The sequence below is a fragment of the Cyprinodon variegatus genome, unplaced genomic scaffold, assembly GCF_000732505.1.
Source record: "Cyprinodon variegatus isolate N-32 unplaced genomic scaffold, C_variegatus-1.0 Scaffold682, whole genome shotgun sequence".
Lineage (NCBI taxonomy): Eukaryota > Metazoa > Chordata > Actinopteri > Cyprinodontiformes > Cyprinodontidae > Cyprinodon > Cyprinodon variegatus.
In genome coordinates, this window is record NW_015151135.1 from 225,966 (window position 1) to 244,038 (window position 18,073).

Consider the following 18,073-nt stretch of genomic DNA (forward strand, 5'->3'; position numbering starts at 1 on the left):
CTCAAATATATACATACAGCCACAGCTGTTAGCAAGTTAGTGATAAATTGCTTTTGTAGTCCTTAGAGTTAAGGTTTGTTGTTATCTGGATGATTTAAACATGTCCTATAGTTTGTCCTGCAGGTTTAGGCCTGACTCGGTCCTCTTTCCTTACTCCACCCAGAGAAAAACAGCCCATCAGCATCATACTGCCAACACTATGCTCAAGTGCTACTTTCTTAGAAAGCAGGACTTGATACAGTCTTTAAGAAATGGAAAAGAAATAGATAAAAAAACATATTCCTGATTATTTAATGTCACTTGTAGTGAAAATTAAATTCAAATGTTCTTAAAAAAAAAAAAAGTTTGTAAGAATGGCATTAATATACTACAGTTAGAGATGCTTCGAAATGATGATTAGAGTTTATAATTCGGTAAAATCAAATATTGATTTTGAATTTTTGTCATAAATTAATCTAAGTTCTCTTTTATTTATTATTACTTTAGTCATTTTTTATTGATTTTACTGACAGCTGATTGCTTTCTGTTGTTAAAGGAAGGGTATGTAAACCTTCTATATTCAAAATCATTAGTTGGTGCTTAATCATTTCAAGCCACTATTAAGAGGCACAGTAGAGGCTCTAAAGAGCTGGTTTACTCCCGCTCACTCCATAGTAATGTATCAATCTGTTCACCGAGAACAGAGACACTGGTTACCCATTATCTTCCAGTTTAAGATAGGCTTAAGTGGTTACTGGTTTGCTTTCTTAACCTCCTAAACTGATCCTTTCATATTATTTAATGGTGAAAGTTTGGGTCCAGTGGATGAAACGGTTTCAACAATACACTGATAACAGAAAAATAAAATAGTTTTTTGGGATATAAAGTGAGATAAAAAATATTTGGAAAGGCTCTAAGAATTAATTTTGGGTCGCCAGACCCCCCGTACCACAAACTGTTCAATCTTCATGCCATTAGACTTGAAAACAAGAGCTGTGGCGACTGATAACGTGGATGAGACAAACTGACAAAGGGACAGATTAAAATTTTTTGCTCTTTCCCAAAGTTTGGGTCTAGTGGATGAAACGGTTTCAACAGGACACTGATAACAGAAAAAATGAAATAGTTTTTTTGGGATATAAAGTGAGATAACAAATATTTGGAAAGTCTGTTAATGCTGGGTGACAAAGAGAGGTTAGGCCTTATTGCAAGATGAACGTGTAATGAAGCTGAATAGCTGGGTAATCAGCGACACCCGGTGGCTAACTGTAGAACTTCATGTTCTTGAACAAAAAAACAAAACAGACCTGGTTTATAGAAAAATAACTAAAATCCAGCCAAGGGTACTTGTTTAAAATAAAAGTGGTGTTTATGTAGATTTTCATTAATTTGAAACACAGACATTTTATCATGTAGCAGGATTAGAAAACACAAAAAAAAACCTGTTATATTCTAACAGTTTTTTTGTGCAGGAAATATCTATCCGATAATCCCCGGATTGCATTTAATATGGAGACAGAACTCAGTCAACAGAAGATAACTCATCTATCAAAGCTCCTCTTAAAGCATCGGACAGAGAAAATTACATCTGCAGAACAGACAGTGCGTTTGCTCTACTTAAACACAGTCTTCATGAGGAACGACTTGTCCGCCAAGTGAAGCAGAGCGGGCTGAACGTTCCGTCCAAATGCTGTCATCACGTCAAACAACAACAGTACACTTTAGTCCTTTCATGGAGCCTGTTAGCTGTCATACCAGTCCAGAAATAAGAGAGAGAAGGAGCACATGACGAGGAAGAAGAGGATCCACACTCGGAAGCCAGCATTGTTTTTGATTGCCTTGGAAAACAGAACAAAATAAAGTTACTCTAGTTATATTTTCCTCCAGCACATAAAACACAAAGTATAAGATTAAATCTACCTCTCGGATATCCTCATTTCCTTCTTTGACGTTCTCTGTCGCTCCCACCACCAGCTGGTGAATATTATCTATGTCGCTCTCCTGTTTCAGGAAGCCAAGCGGATGGTAGCTTTATGCACAGGTGCATTTAAAGAGACAGAATGAGAGAATAAAAAAATAGGACATCTTACTTGTTGGAGCACTTTTTCAGCAAAGATCTCTTGAAGTCGTGAAATCTCAACCACTTTTCCTTCAATTTGCCTGGTGGGTTTAAAAGGTAAGAATTAGAGACATGCAGTGTAAATCATACATAGTCTTTCCATTGTAAATTTCAGGATTAGGTAGCTTTCATCCATCTCAAATCACCCTAAATTAAAGTTTCCTTTTTCTGTTTTTAATGTAAAATGACTGTGTTCACATGGTAAATGTCCTGTTTTCTCCTGAGCTGAACCACCTGTTGAGTTCAGCAGAAAAAACTGACCTTACTTCATCCACCAGGCTGTTCATCTCACTGACCAATCTCTGGTTTTCTTGTTCAAACTGGATGGAAACAAAAAACACATCCACAATTATTTAAATCACATAAATTAAACACAAAGTTATGAACATTCCTCGTTGTCTAAAAGGTAAACTTCCAAACCAATACAGCTGACTATTTCTGCAATAAAAAATAAAATTCACCCAGTTATGTTTTCAACTTTCTGTTCATTTTAATCTTATTACAGATGTTTTTTTTTTGTTTTTTGATATAATAGAATTGCTTTACATTCATATGACACCTGAAACCCATACAACTCTAACGTTTATATTCCTTTAGCTGGAACCAGAATGCTGCCCACCATCTGGATCTCCTCAGGAGAAAGCTCGTCCTCCACTCTGCCCTCCTCCCAATGGTTGATCCCGTTGACCCGAACTTCTGATACAGTCTTCTCTAAAACACAGATTTAAAAAAATAATTAAAAAAATTACTCAACATTAGAGCCATGCAATTAGTTTCAGCTTCAGCAAACCTAAATTGCTAAATATATGCGCAAAAATATAATTTTCAAGCTATGTTTGTGTAATAAATCAAAGTAAGGCAGCATCATCTTCAATTTTTAATTAAACTCAATAAAATTAGATTAACTTCTAATGTCTTCTTATTTCTCCTATTATTTAATACCAACTGTTATCCTGTAGGTTATGCTTATTAGTTATTATCTTATGTAAATGAGGGGAAGTTAATTTCCAACTCAGTTTCTCTTATCTGATCGAGTTTCTATGATTCAATTAAAATCTCTAAATAAAAAGAAGGATAAACTGCATTAAACAAATCAATATTTTCTTTAAAACATTAATGATAAATGTTTAAAGCCACACATAATACATCTTGAAGCAGTTGGTAATTGCATCTTAGTAAATTAGAAAAACACTAAAAGTTTCAGTAATTAATTTAAAGTAAAACGAATTTAAAGTTCCTTTAAAAAAGCCTATAATGGATTTATTCTCAGTGTTTATTTTTATTTATGTTAATTAATAATAATATTAATAATATTATTAATAATAATAATAATAATAATAATAATAATAATAAGCTGGATCTTTGAGCTCTTACTTTAAATCAAATTGAGGTCTTAGAAGTTTTTTTTTAAAATAAAGGCTTTTCTTTACAATCCTGTTAAGCTCGGGTCCAGCTGTTAGCACCTCTGTTGCTTGTGCACCTTTAACTACCACATTTTTTTCCTTCCACTCAACCTTTCCTAAAACAAGCTTGTGTTAATCCCTCCAAAACTAAAAAAAAACAAAACTGCATTAAATTATAAAATCTTAATGGGTTTTCTAATTTATTGGGACGTACTTCTAAAGGCCTTCTTCCTGCAATCACCAAGCTAAGATAGTTGCTCTCTCCGCTCTTTGGAGCAGATCTCTGTGTTTCAGTTGGAGTTTGTTTTTCACCCTGTGGCTCAGTTCTCTCCATACAATCAGGATGTGATTTTGGTTTGGATCTCTGCTAAACCTAAAAGGATCTCTATGGCCATCCTGCAGCATTTCACAGGTAAAGAATCCCATCTAAGGCTGTATTAGAAGAATCTTCTTGACAACTGGAATCAACGACTAGGGGGGGATGAAGAATTAAGAGGTCTCCAGCAGCCTGCTGATGGAAAAACTTTGCCTTGGGAACAGTAGAAAAGGGATAAGAGGAAGAAATATCCTTGTTATCAATTAGGAAAATAATGTGGTACAGTTTAACACTCAGCCTTTTTAAGTTACCTTAAAAAAAAGGAAAGACAATTACATTCTTGTGACAATGAATAAAGGTTGCATATCCACTTTTCTTTCCTTTAAAGGCTTTAATCACATAAATCAGTAAATGAAGTTCAGATTGTGTCTTTGACCTAAAATTTCCTGCTGCTCACACTGTAAACAGATCCTAAATACAACACTCTGGCCTGTAGATAGATGAACAATATGGGTTTAGGTTATTTCAACATCCACAAAGCGTGATGTTATCACAGCATGGTATCTCACCCCAGTCTTTGAGGATTTTGAGCCCTGGTTCTCTCTAACTTACCAGGACTTTCCTCCTTAACCACTTTCTCCTCTGCAGGCTCCAACTCCACGGTTTTCTCCACTTTACCAGGATGCTCTGGTGTCAATCTAGATCTGAAACCATTATATTTGGATTGCTCACAGTTAGAATCCCTTAAATCTCAAGTTGGTAAAAGTTTTTTGAATGAAGCACACATATACTCACAGCCTCTTCTTGTCCACCATTCTCTTGACTCTAATGGCTCTCTGCTCAGAGTAAAGCTTACACACTCCTAAAATCAAATTCCAAACACAAACATGATATAAACATGCAGGTTTGTTGCTAGGATCAGGGTTCAGTGACTTGAGGTGAGCTATGAAGCAATGAAACAGTTACAGAAAATTACCTTTCAGATACATCTCAATGAGGTCCAGAACTAAAACCCGGTGCTCCTTAATCTGAGCTGATGCCGCCTGCTTCTCCACTGTGATAAAAAAAAAATATCTTAATTCATGGACAAATACAGGGACTGTTACTGCAGGAGGATCAATCACTGTATAGTGATTGATCCTCAATCACTATACAGAACAGGGTCTATATAGAGGACTTTATAGTGAACTCAGTTAACTGACCATTTGGGACATCACTACTTTTTACTTCGCGTTGGCCACGTAATGCTGCGCCTGCGTCATCTTTGTTAGTTACAACAAATCCCATGATGCTTTGCGAGGAGAGCTCTTGTAAAGCATTCTGGGATATATCAGCTTGTCTATTGACGATCGATGATCACTACTTTTCAAGGGACATTTTGGGAAATTTAGATTCTACTACATTCTCATCCACTAGATGTTCGGTAACTCATTTAAAATGGCGTAACCACTATATAGTGTCCTATGTAGTGATTAGTGTGGACATTCGGACACAGCCATGGACTGTTCAAAAATGTAAAGGAACAAAAACATGCAGTTAAAATAGGACTGCAACTAACGATTATTTTGCAAATCAATTAATCTGTCGATTATTTTTTTCGATTAACCGAAAGCCCTGGGAAAATAGGAGAGCCCTATTCAAGATCATCCATCTTATGTTTTATAACAGCAAAATTTAATAAAGAAGATTTAACTGAAGATTGGAAAGATTCAAAACAAAAACAACCTTGTTTTACTCAGAGAAGAGAAAACAATAGCTGAAGAAAATGATCCCATTCCATTGAGACGACATAATCGACTGGTCTCTAACATCGGTCTGGGGAACATTTGACTTGAGTTTTCTTGCATTTTCAGCTCATTTCGAGTTCACCGCATCTTTTCAATAAGACTCAACCAAAAACATCCCATTCCTTCACTCTGAGTCAGTCCTCTGTGTGTTGGGTTATTGTCAAGTTGCAGAGTTCAGCTCTACTATAGCTTTAATTCTAATACAGAATATCAAATTTTTCTTTAAGAACCCTCTGATGTACAGAATAATTCATAGCACCAATTGATTACATTTACATCTGCAATAACATACTTTAACTGTAATATGCAATTATCTTCCACTGCACTTTAATTTAGATAACTTCTGTCCAAACTCTATTTATTCATTTTATAGTAAAACCCATCTGTATATTATACTATTGTACATAACTGTAAAAACCTTTTTTTTTTTATAGTAATATCCACCTGTATATTATATTCGGTACATATCCAGCTGTAAATTTAGTTCATAACACTAGTGATCTATATTCATTATTTATAATAGTATTCATCTCTATACTTATTCAGTAGAAACCCATGTCCTGTATTTATGGAACCATTATTTATTCTGCACTTGCTGCTATTGCACTTCTGGTTAGACCTAAACTGCATTTCATTGCCTTGTACCTGTACCTGTGTAATGACAATAAAGTTGAATCTAATCTAATCTAATAGTGGATTATATGGAGGTGAGCTGCTAGGCTCAGCTGTAGCAAACTATCGGTAAATCATGACACTTCCACCTTCATGTTTCATAGTTGGTATAAAGGGAGTTCTAGTTGAAAAATCTATATTTGCTTTGTGTCAAAAAATGTCCTCTGTTCTGGTGTCAATATAAACTTGCTTAGTCAGTCAGATTTGACATGTTGAGCACTAGTTTCAATAAGTGACCTTTCACACCTAATATCAGACTCACAAGCGGCTACAATCTTTGTCTTGTCACCCTTACTGCTCTGTGGATCTCCCGGCGGTGTTCAGCCCAACATCAGTCAGAAAAAGAAAATTAATCTTTAAAGATTAAACAGAGCAAACTTCCTTCAAAGGGCTGAATAATAACTATATGTGCCGGATGTTATATAACTGTGTTAATTTAGCCAACTTAGGGGTAAACAAATACAGGATTTCCTACTTATCATAACCAGAAATAGCTTATGTTTTGTTTGAAACTTTTTTATAGAAGAAATTCTGTAGAAGAACTAAATCCAACAGAAACCTTCATTGCGAAGCTGCTTGATGGCTTCAGAACAGGTCCTCATGAAGATCTGAGCATCCTGGTCAATCTGGTCCCGTTCGCTGTCGGTCATACGGCTAAGATCTGTTGAGATAAGACTACAATAAAAACAAAACACATTCAATCATGGGATCAGAAAACTATCTAAAACATTACAATAATAAACTATCCCTCTAGAAAATGAGAGTTGCACACATTCATACCCAAACACATACATTTAAAGACTTCCATCTCAGCCACAGAGGGAAAACATAATAAAATCTAAGAGAAAACACAGAAACATATAAAGACTAAAAGTGCTTATAGGTATGGTGGAGGATTTTTGCACATTTCTGAAAAGACCTGCCCTCTCCACTTTAAGAAAAAATAGCACATCCCTGCACCTGCTCCCGAGAGGGAATGTCTTTTAAACATTTGCGAGAGCAACCTCAATCCCATTTCTCCTCGTGCACGCTCTGTTTATAAGTTGCTGTTTGCGTCGCCCATACAAGCTTACTTTCCAAAAGAAGATTTGTAATTTTTCCACGATGTCAGACTCACCACAGGTAAGTGAAAATGGAGACGAGCACAAAGGACGACCTTACGTCAACTTATCACCAGAATGATTGACAATTAGGGGGACCACTTATTTAGATGATCCAAAAAAAAAGACTTTCTTATTGGATTGATTTCACCTTCTAATATACTTGTGCTGCTCCACAACAACAAGCCCAAAGGCCCAAGAACACCACAAGTTGTAAATAAAGACGGATGCAAAGCTAGACAAGAGAAAAAGAAGATGAACCAAATCTAAAGATTCATTAAATTACTTGGTTTTATTAATTTGCTCTGGTAGAGCAAAGAGTAAAGGCTAATGCATGGACTCTGAGTTTAAATGTATGAAACAACCCTAACAAATAGGCAATTGTAATATGATTTTGATCTAGAATGCTGTTTAAAGGAACATTATTCCACCTACATGTGTTTCCTTCTTTCTTATAGACAACAGTGAGCTAAGCGAGTATTTCTTACAGATAAACAACTGAGAAGGTAAAAGTGTTCCTGGTTTGGCTCAATTGATGGCAAACTAAATAGAAATCTTACCAACGGTGGATGTTTGTAGCTATAAAGAGTTTTGCATCATTTCATATTTCTGTTTTTAAATTGTAAATCCTGGAATCAGTACAACTCTTTTATTATATTCCTTCACAGTGCTCAAAAACTGCCTTTATTTACAGGGTCTATACAGGAATTATAAGTCTAATTTAATGCTCTTAGAACAAACTACCCATGACTCTCTATATATATAAAAACATGGAAAAATCCTTCATCTTTACCGCAGACAGGCTGCAGCAATGTCCCAAATTCCTCGTTTTCCAGCCACTTTTGTTGAAATATGCATTTTTCCTTATTCTCTAGCCTTTTCTCTGCCTGAAGCTTCTTTACCGAACATACAACTTTACGATCAAACGGAAGCAGTTCCGCGCAAACACGTGGAACATGATAGACACGTGGAACTGAAAACAAATTTTTTTTATTTTTTTTTTAATAAAGAATTTTTAATGGCACAATAATCACATTTAATGAATTTTAATACCAATTAAGGCCTTAATTTAAAAAAAATAATAATTTAATGACTTTTAATGATTTTTAATGACCTGCGGAAACCCTGATTTAAACTATTAAATTGGAGGTAAAACCATGAACTGAGGAACGGTTAATGGCTGGAGATAAAAGAAACGGATCCTTATTTCTTTAACTTCTGCTGAAAGCTGCAGCACTAAAGCAACTTCCATTTCTACATACGTTTGGTAATGCTTTTGGCTGAGAAATTATCAACATATCTCTTAGAAGAGGACTACCCTCCACACTCAACAAAACAGAAAGCCTTTAAGCAAAGGAAAGGCTGGATTAGTCGCTGGGCGTGATTTGTTCTACACTTGGTTGAAGCTCAATTATTCCGGACAATTAGACTGGAGCCTGCCACAACAGACCACCCTCCTCGCTGCTGACCTTTTGCCAGCACTCACCGCTATCAGTACACACAGACACACACACACACACTAACAGGAGACATACAGCTTTATTTACATACACGTAACCTTTATTTCTCACTCAGTAACATTAAATCAGAATAAACTTTCTGTTATTGCTCATTTGAAATTATTTCTATACCCCAAATTCCAGAGCAATTAAAGGCAATTATTTATCAGTTTCTTCAAAAACAGGTGTTTAAACAATGCCATCAACACACATTTGAGCAAATTTTGCCCACTTGATAAAATCATGGGTTTTTTTCAGCCTCTGAAAGGAACAATTCACAACACTGGGGGTAAATAAAAGAACACCTGAAAAAGTCACCATCTCAGGCACACAGCTTCACCTGGTGACTTCATAGGAAAATTAAAGAGAAATCCGGAACTCAACATTTCCAATTCATAGTTAGGGACCATCTTAATAGAGTAATCATACCACACAGGGTTCTATGTCCTAGAGATGAACGTGTTTTAGTGAACATCATGGCTATACCCAATGTTGGTTTTCACAAACAGGTCCTGTAGCAACATGTGCTGAAAGGCCTCTCAGAGAGAAAAGGCAATGCTTTAAAAAAGAGGGCTTCAAGGCTGGGGTCAGGACCCTTTTAGGATCTGTGGATTTTTGGCTAATTAATTATTTAAAAACAAATACATTACTCATTGCCTCTTAAAAGCAAACACTATTTGTAAAGGTTTATATTCTGGAAGGGAGGAGAGAGACAGACAGACAGACAGACAGACAGATCCATCCTCGCTCTATATCCATTCCTCTATCCAACTGAATAACAAGGAAGATCTCTACTTTAATGCAATACGATAAAGAAAGACTACAGCTTTAAAATACATTTAAAGATAAAGGACTTATTACTTAATTTCCTGTGGTTTGATAAAACAAAAAATGAAGCGTTTGATATCAGATCGTTATCATAATCTGGAGGGGAAAAGGAAGGAACATACCCCGATAAACCAGACTAAATGTGAGATTAAATGTGTAATTCAGCCTGGCCCAGATGAATGAGACATCAGAAGATTGTTGATGAGAACAACCCGTTGTCTTTCAAAACCGCTATCTGCACCTATTGGCCTATGCTCTGACCAATGTGCGCAACTAACTGTGAAGTACCGGTAGTAAGCGTGACAGAAAGCTGGTGGGGGAGTGTAAACAAACAGCCTGTCGGTAAAACGGCAAATACGTCCTTCTTAAAAATCAATGAGCGTACAGCCTCTTCCTGCTCACGTTTCAACGAAAACCCCAAGTCTAATCCTTCCAAAACTGATTCCAAAGCTGAGTCAAACGAGAACTGTTCAATAGTTGTCGCCATCTTCCTTGTTGTGTGCAGCTTTGTCGTCCCGCCCTCATCCAAAAATTAAAAACACATCTCTGCGTTGTGAGGCATTGATCGAGGCTAAACCAAACACGAAGGCAAAAATGATTTTGGCCGCTGGCGTGTGGGGCTAGTTAACTAGGCTAGGAGGAACAGGCAAGACTGAAGAAACCTTCCCAATCGTAAAGTACAGGACTTTCCTTTACAAAGAAGAAAGGTTAACTTGAAACTGTGAAGCAACATCTGAAAAAAGACGTGAATGGAAGTCAAAGCTTTAGCACCAATGGGTCTATAAAACCCATATTTAAGATTAAATTATTTAAGAAGTGGTGGGAGGACACTAAAGTCAACGTTTGGAGACGCCATTACAACCGTTGGTCTCAGATTTCTATAAAACAAGAGGGAAGATTTGCAATCGCCTCATACCAGGAGGAATGGGTTAAGATTCCAGGAAACGTTTGTGAGAAGCTTTTGGAGGGACACCCTATATATTTGTTAGAATTGCCTTTAAACAAAATGATAGGAGTAAAACTTTAAGTCATTATTCTGACTAATTTTCATGACATTTATAGATTTAGTTGTAAACCTAACTAAATACAGCAGGTTATTCTGATTCAATGTCAGACAGTGAGAGAAGGATTTGTTTTTGTTTTTTGTCTAATCAGCAGCCGACCTCTTCAGGGGTCAGCTTAGGGATACTTTAATTGACTGCAGGAGCTTACCTTCCGGCGCTCACGTAGTCCTTTCGGTGTTCTAGCAGAAAGTCTTTGAGCTTACTGATGTTCGTTATCTGCCAAGACAAAGGGAAAAAAGAAGCATTGATAGACCTCAGTACCTCCGTGTCAATAAGCCTCTTTGAACCGTGCCCAGATTTGCTTCAGAGGGAGTTTTTTCTCATCCCAAAGGGAGCGATTTTCTCCAGGCTACATTCAGACAGAGCCAGAGTAAAGCATCATTCAGTATACATCCAGGACCTGACAGGTAACCTAATTCAGTGCATCTGACGTCTGTTTGACTTCCCAATATTTACTCACAGCAACTCATCAATTCCTGAATATGAAAAAAACGCAAACCAGCAATTTCCTCAATTAACAGCTCTCATAAATAAAAACATGAGCCTCTGCATACATAGCACTGACAGAGCGATCACTAATAAGAATTTAAAATTATGATCCATTTATCACAGAGAAAATGTCTGGGTTTATGTATGTGTGTGTGTGTATATATACAGGGAAACCAGAGGAAACTTGCTTCACGCCAATATTTGCTGTTGCAATTTTGGTTAAATATTAAAAAAGACAAAATTGCTTCCCTCGTCCGCAGAGCTCCCCTGGCAGGGTGAGAGTGGGTTTGAATGCACACACAGTGGGCTCTGTTGGGTCCAGAATACAACAAGCGCTGGATTGAAAAATTACACAATGAGTTTGACTGTGACAGCAGCCACGGAGCGGCTGGTGGGGGGGGTTGTATGGACAGCGTGACGGCGCTGTCCCCAGCCTTCAGACTTCTCACTCTAACAACCTCAATTATCAAATTGCCTTGGCTGCTAGAAGTAACCTGGCACCTACGTTTAATTGAGGCTCTGAACATTCATTCCTCGCGACACTCTGACTCGGAGAGGATTTATTAAAGCCGACGTCTGTGAAAAGAAAACGTTTACCCCAATCCGGACAGAAAGAAACAGACAGGGGTTAACGAATTTGTTTGCTTAGAAAGATAACAGTGATATAAGGTTGTTCGGCTGGGGGAGGGGGGCACGCTAACACAGGCAGGGGCAGCTAAGGTGGCCTATCCTTGTAGTAGCACCATTATTTGAGGTCAGAAGCTAATTGTAGCTCGGTGCCACACAGCTCAGAGGGGGTTCAAGGAGAACAGAGCATTTCCTGTGGCTCAAATTGTCAGCTTGTAGCTTTTCTCAGCGGATGAGAGGAAGGCTCATTTCTTTAACCAAAGAGCCCGACGGCATAAAGCAGGCGACTTCTGCTCCAGGATTTACTGCCCTTTAAGGTTGTTTTAGTAAAAGAAGTTTATTGTATGGATAGTTTGAGTGTTCTCTTGCACAACCATTAGTCAACTGAGGAGCAGAAATAAATTTTAAGGCAAACTGTAATCAGTTATCAATGGCGGTTAGTTTTTCTAAATTATATATTTCCATCCACTCTAAAAGCAACAAGCCATAAATTCAGTGTTGATTTTATATTTATTAAATGTAGAGTTAGGATCTAGATTTAGGTATAAAGTAATGTTTTCATTTTAACAACATATTCTTTCAGATAGAGTAATATTTTCAAGAGGTCCATCCAGAGCCCCTACATGAAGCTGATATAGAGGGGGAAATAAGTATTTGACCCCTTGCTGATTTTGCAGGTTTGCCCATTTACAAAGAATGCAACAATCTACAAATTTAATCATATGTACATTCTAACAGTGAGAGACAGAATCCCAAAGAAAATTCCAGAAATTCACATCATATAAATTTTGAATTTATAAAAATTGATACCATCTGATGAGGAAAAACAAGTATAATGCCCCCTCCCAAGTATTCTGGCTCCTACAAGCCAGTTAGCCTTTCTTTAAGACACAGCCCCAATCTCAACCAATTATCTACATCAAAAACACCTGCCTCACCTCATTAACTGTATAAGAGAAACCTATCAACACCCAAACAACCAGCATCCAACATCACCACCATGGGCAAGACCAAAGAGCTTTCTACGGACATCAGGGACAAGATTGTTGATCTGCACAAGGCTGGGATGGGCTACAAGAGAATCGGAAAGCAACTTGGAGAGATAAGATCAACTGTCGGTGCAGTTATCAGGAAATGGAAGAAGCACCACAACACCGCCAACCTCCCTCGGTCTGGGCCTCCACACAAGATCTCTCCTCGTGGGGTGTCCCTCATCATGCGAACGGTGAGGAATCATCCCAAAACCACAAGGGGGCAACTGATGGATCAACTGAAGGCAGCTGGGACCACAGTTACAAAAGAAACCGTTGGTAACACACTACGCCATCATGGATTGAAATCCTGCAGCGCACGCAAGGTCCCCCTGCTCAAGAAGAAACATGTACAGGCCCGCATGAAGTTTCAGCAAGACACCGACCCTAAGCACACCGCCAAAGCAACAAAAGAGTGGCTGAAGAAGAAGCACATCAAGGTTCTGGAGTGGTCTAGCCAGTCTCCAGACCTGAATCCAATTGAAAATCTTTGGAGGGAGCTTAAAATTCGAGTTGACAGGCGACAACCTCGGAACCTGAAAGATTTGGAGACTGTCTGCAGGGAGGAGTGGGCCAACATGTGCTGGCCAATAATGGCTTTTCTACAAAATATTAACATGCTGTTTGGTAGGGGGTCAAATACTTATTTTTCCTCATCAGATGGTTATCAATTTTTCAAAATTCATATGATGTGAATTTCTGGAAGTTTCTTTGGGATTCTGTCTCTCACTGTTAGAATGTACATATGATTAAAATTGTAGATTGTTGCATTCTTTGTAAGTGGGCAAACCTGCAAAATCAGCAAGGGGTCAAATACTTATTTCCCCCACTGTAGATGCTAAAAATGATGGTGATGAAGAGGACGCCTCCCTATGTTTAAGCTCATCATCAAGAAAAAAAATGGTAAAACTCCCAGTGAAAAAATGGTCAGCAATTAAAAAGAAGGCTCCACTGATTATTTAGAAATACATCAACAATGATGGCATTTTTATAAATTCAAAACTAACACCAGTTTGACATTATTATTATTTCAAAGATGCCTGCCCCCATAAACATATTTCCTGCTTGAAATAAAAATAAAAAGGTAAAAGCTTGGGGGTTTACTCAGTACTTTCACTAATATTTAATGGAAACCACAGACTATATGTAACGATAAATGACTTGCTGTTTTAATTCTGACTACTTTTTTATTAGAAATATTTGTTATAACTGGTTAAATTCCTTTATTTAAATTGGTTTATAGATTTATTTTTTGCATAGCTTTGAGTAAACATCAAGCCTCCTTTATCCTTGCCATTATAAGGAAGTCCTCCCTCTATATTTCTCAATCCAATTTTTGCAATGCCTCACTGCCACTGATAGTAAAACTGTCCCAGGGTATAATGCTGCCACCACCATGCTGGACAGGTACAGTATGCTCGCTTTTTAACAGTCTTCTAATCCCCTCTGGCCATAACACCTTCCTTCTTAAAATAAACTACATATTGATGATTAAAGCAGAAACATTTTCTAAGAAATTGAAGGCAAAGCTTTAGGAATAGATGCTTTTTTACCTTGGTCATCTCCCAGTCTGCGATAGTGTTAAAGTAGTGTCATCGTTGTCGGTGACAATATTAACGCCAGAATTTAAAATTTTCTATCAAACTTGAGCCTTGGTAGTTCCCTGGTTGTTCTTGATTTACATTAAAGCCTGGTCCAAACAAGGAACCAGCAAATCTAAAAAACAAAATCTATCATTCATGCTAAGAAAATTGGTCACATAAACAGACAGAACAATTTTTCTGTAAACAAAAGTCATGTGACTTCTCTAAAACCTTCGAAGGGTCATCTACCCCCAAACACAGTGGAGGTGAATGTATATATTTGAACCAGCAGGTAAAAATTACAACTCTGTTTAAAGAACAGAAAACATGTAATCAATCAAAATCTCTGCGTCCTGATTTTTTTTAAAGGTTGAAGTTGTTATTTGTAGTATTTCTCTAGTTTTATAAAGAACCAACATGAACATGAGTCTAAGAAAAGTAACTGGAGGTGTAAACAATCATCTTCCTTAACAAATAAATAGTATTTAAAAAAACATCAGCAAGCTTTTGGATTTCCATGATGTTTTTTGCATTGCACAAGACGGAAAATACCTTATTATGATATGACAAATGAACTTCAACAGTAAACCCTGCTTTCAGTTTACAGAAAACAGAAGTTCTTCTTGATGTGAAGGCAGAGAGCTGTAGTGCCGTTTTTAAACCAGCAGGAAGTGCTAAATCCTCAGTGTTGAGACTTGCTGAATCAGAATTCAAACAAGCAAGCACAGACCATGTGCATTAGTTTTTGTGTGTGTTGCATGGAAGGCAGGGAGTATGAAGCCTGCTGCTCTGGGGGCTGAGCAGTCTCCTATGTGTATACATTGGAGCTCAGATTCCCGAGCACGACCTCGAGGGTTTGCAGGGGGTCAGAGGGATCAATTGCTCTTGTAACATAAGACCTTAAAGAGCAAGTAATTCCTCAACAATGAGGAAAGGGGTGGCCTGCATGTGGCTCACAATATATGTGTGCAGCTAAGCGCATGTAACCGTACGTGTGTGTTTGGGTGCAGCCGAAAGATGGTGGGTGTGAGGCAGGGCTCGCAGTGGAGGCAGAAGGAGACAGTCTGCCGGGCTATATCTAATCTCGTCATCATCAAAGACCCCCACTTTACCTCCTCACTTTCTCCTGCCATACTGCTCCCCCTCCAGCCCTGACTGAGCCCAAACAAACCATCAGGAGGGATTATTATGAGGAAGAAAAGAGAAAAGGCTTAGCAAGCAGATTTCCAAAGAGCCTGAATGACCTTTTGGTTTTATTTAATGCAGGTAACTGACAGAATCTGGCGATGACCGCACAGCTTTGGTTTAAGATCCTTACTGCCTGTCCTGACCGTGGGCTATCCGTCCTGATGCCACGCCATGTTGTGTTTAAATATGCCATGGCATTTTGCAGGGAGACGCGCTTTAGACTGGGCCACATGTTGACTTTATTATCATGTTTATGTCTGACTAACAAATGGGCTGAGTATGTTCTTCTCAAGTGTACTTGGTTAGAGGGCTTCAGTCAGTTTGATAAACAAACAAAATGTAAACGAATTATGGTTGTTGGCTTATTCATAAGTGGTGAAATTAATCTTTTTGGATGCAAATTGAAACTGTGTCATTGTAATACTACTAAAATGAATTCATTAGATTAATAAAGGCAGAGGGATAAGCGTACCTCTAATCATGGATTAGTCTTTCAATTTACCTTTATTCTAATGAGGCGTCTGATATATTTTGAGGGTGCTATGATTGAATGATAGATTGCATTCACTAGTTTATTTTTTTACCAGTTAAAAAAATTACATTACAAGTTCAATAATTAGTATTGTACAAGTAAAATGTGTCCCTGATATGAAGATTTATGCTTAAATGGCCTGAACACAAACATAGTCAAATCAAAATAAAAAACAAAAGCTATTTGCTGTTAGGACAAAATTATTTGAATTATTGTTTAAAAGGTTTGCTTGCTTTGCTTTTATAACATGTATTTATCATAGAGTGACCATATTTTGACGTCCATGAAAGGAGGACACTTGACTCACCGAAATATCCCGACTTAGTGTGTGGGTGGGGTTGGTGATGAAGCTCCAGTTAGCTTGAACGAAGCCATCTTTTGAGGTGGGAGGTTTGAAAAGTGATATTTCTGACTACAACTTCTCCAATAATAAGATTAGTTAGTGTTGCAGAGCTTACACATAACTTTGGTTTCAAAATAACTTCGAATCGAAAAACCCACTGTCATTCATCAGTTGAAAAAATCTCTTTTATCAAGTTAACCTTGATTTGAACATCGTCAAATGCTGTCAAGCAATTGGCATTTGGCCTTAGACCAATTTTAATCCAAACTTAATTAGTGCTTATTTTTAGCATCTTCCCTTCATAAATTTAAGGTGTGCTTGTGTCGTAAAAGTACCCAAACATCAACAAAAATTAAACAGAATATCAGGTTTTCTGCAAGTTTTAGCAATTCATACAGTTTGATATTTTTTAATGCTTGTTATGATTGAGATTTAAGACCAACCTAGGTCATCAAAAATAATTTGAAAGTAATAGTTGCAACTTTCTCACTAAAGACAATATATTTCTCAAGAATAATACTTCCTATCTAAAGTGGTGCAGGATAAACCTATTTATTTTACTGAAATAAAACACTGAATAAAAAAGACGGCTTTATAAATCTTGACGTGTTCAAATTATATAAATATAGACTTTGGGTTTTGATGCAAACATTGATAACAAAGGATTTTGTAACAATAGAAATAGTAGGTTAAAGTCAAGCAAGATGGAGCTCAGGCATTGCCAGATCCTAGTAGCTTTTTCAGAGTTTAACCAATGGAGCAAAAAGAAGGTGAACTTTGGTTAAGTTTCTGAGCGTTGGTGCCAACTTAAGGAAGCAAAGCGGATCAGAAGCCACACAGAGGTTACTGCTTTCCTTCCAAACTGGTAAGGGTAAATGTTTTGTTTGGTTAGCATTAGCAGACCTGGCAAGTGCCTGAGAAACAGTACAGAAGGAAAGCAATGAGGGCGATCACACTACTTACAACCACACTGTAGTCAATGTTAGGTTGCGTTAGGACCCAATATAACAAGAAAGTTAACTTCTATTACCTAAAGGAACAACTAAAAAAATAAGGAACAGAAAGTTTTCATAGTGAATATCAGTGTTTTTTAGCCTTGCCTCTCACACACACAATTTAACTCCTGTAAAGTAATCTGAATTTATGCAATATACTTGTACAATTAGCCAATGCTTATTTCAGTCCAGATTCAGATTAAAACATAAGAAAGATAAGGATAGAAATGCTTTAATCATGATTATTTAGAATGCATGTTCCTAGTGAGGGTGGTACATTGGAAAAACTTAAATGAAAATCTCAATGGATCCATTTCTTGAACAGTTTTTCTCTACCATTAATTCTCAAGTGCTCTATGATGATAATCAGCTGAACAACTGAGGCAAAACAAAGAATTTAAAATGGCTTAAGAACAGTTTTTTTTTTACCTTAAAGGAATAGTACACCCAAAACATGATTAGCCTTCATTTTCTACTCACCCCCATGCTGAACAACACTCTGGAGTACTTTTTTGATA

At 37.3% G+C, this 18,073-nt stretch overlaps 1 protein-coding gene across 1 annotated transcript in view; it reads right to left on the minus strand.

Moving 5' to 3' along the window:
* Positions 1-1,325: 1,325 nt before the first annotated feature.
* Positions 1,326-18,073, minus strand: part of stx18 (syntaxin 18) — a 30,595-nt gene continuing 13,847 nt past the window's right edge. Inside the window, exons 2-11 of the mRNA XM_015394387.1 lie at positions 10,916-10,983; positions 6,836-6,951; positions 4,794-4,871; positions 4,613-4,679; positions 4,430-4,521; positions 2,718-2,809; positions 2,360-2,418; positions 2,070-2,139; positions 1,900-1,980; positions 1,326-1,817 (exon numbers count right to left, since the gene is read on the minus strand). Of these exons, the coding sequence (XP_015249873.1) occupies positions 1,722-1,817; positions 1,900-1,980; positions 2,070-2,139; positions 2,360-2,418; positions 2,718-2,809; positions 4,430-4,521; positions 4,613-4,679; positions 4,794-4,871; positions 6,836-6,951; positions 10,916-10,983 (819 nt within the window). The 3' untranslated portion in view covers positions 1,326-1,721. The remainder of the gene's footprint in view (positions 1,818-1,899; positions 1,981-2,069; positions 2,140-2,359; positions 2,419-2,717; positions 2,810-4,429; positions 4,522-4,612; positions 4,680-4,793; positions 4,872-6,835; positions 6,952-10,915; positions 10,984-18,073) is intronic.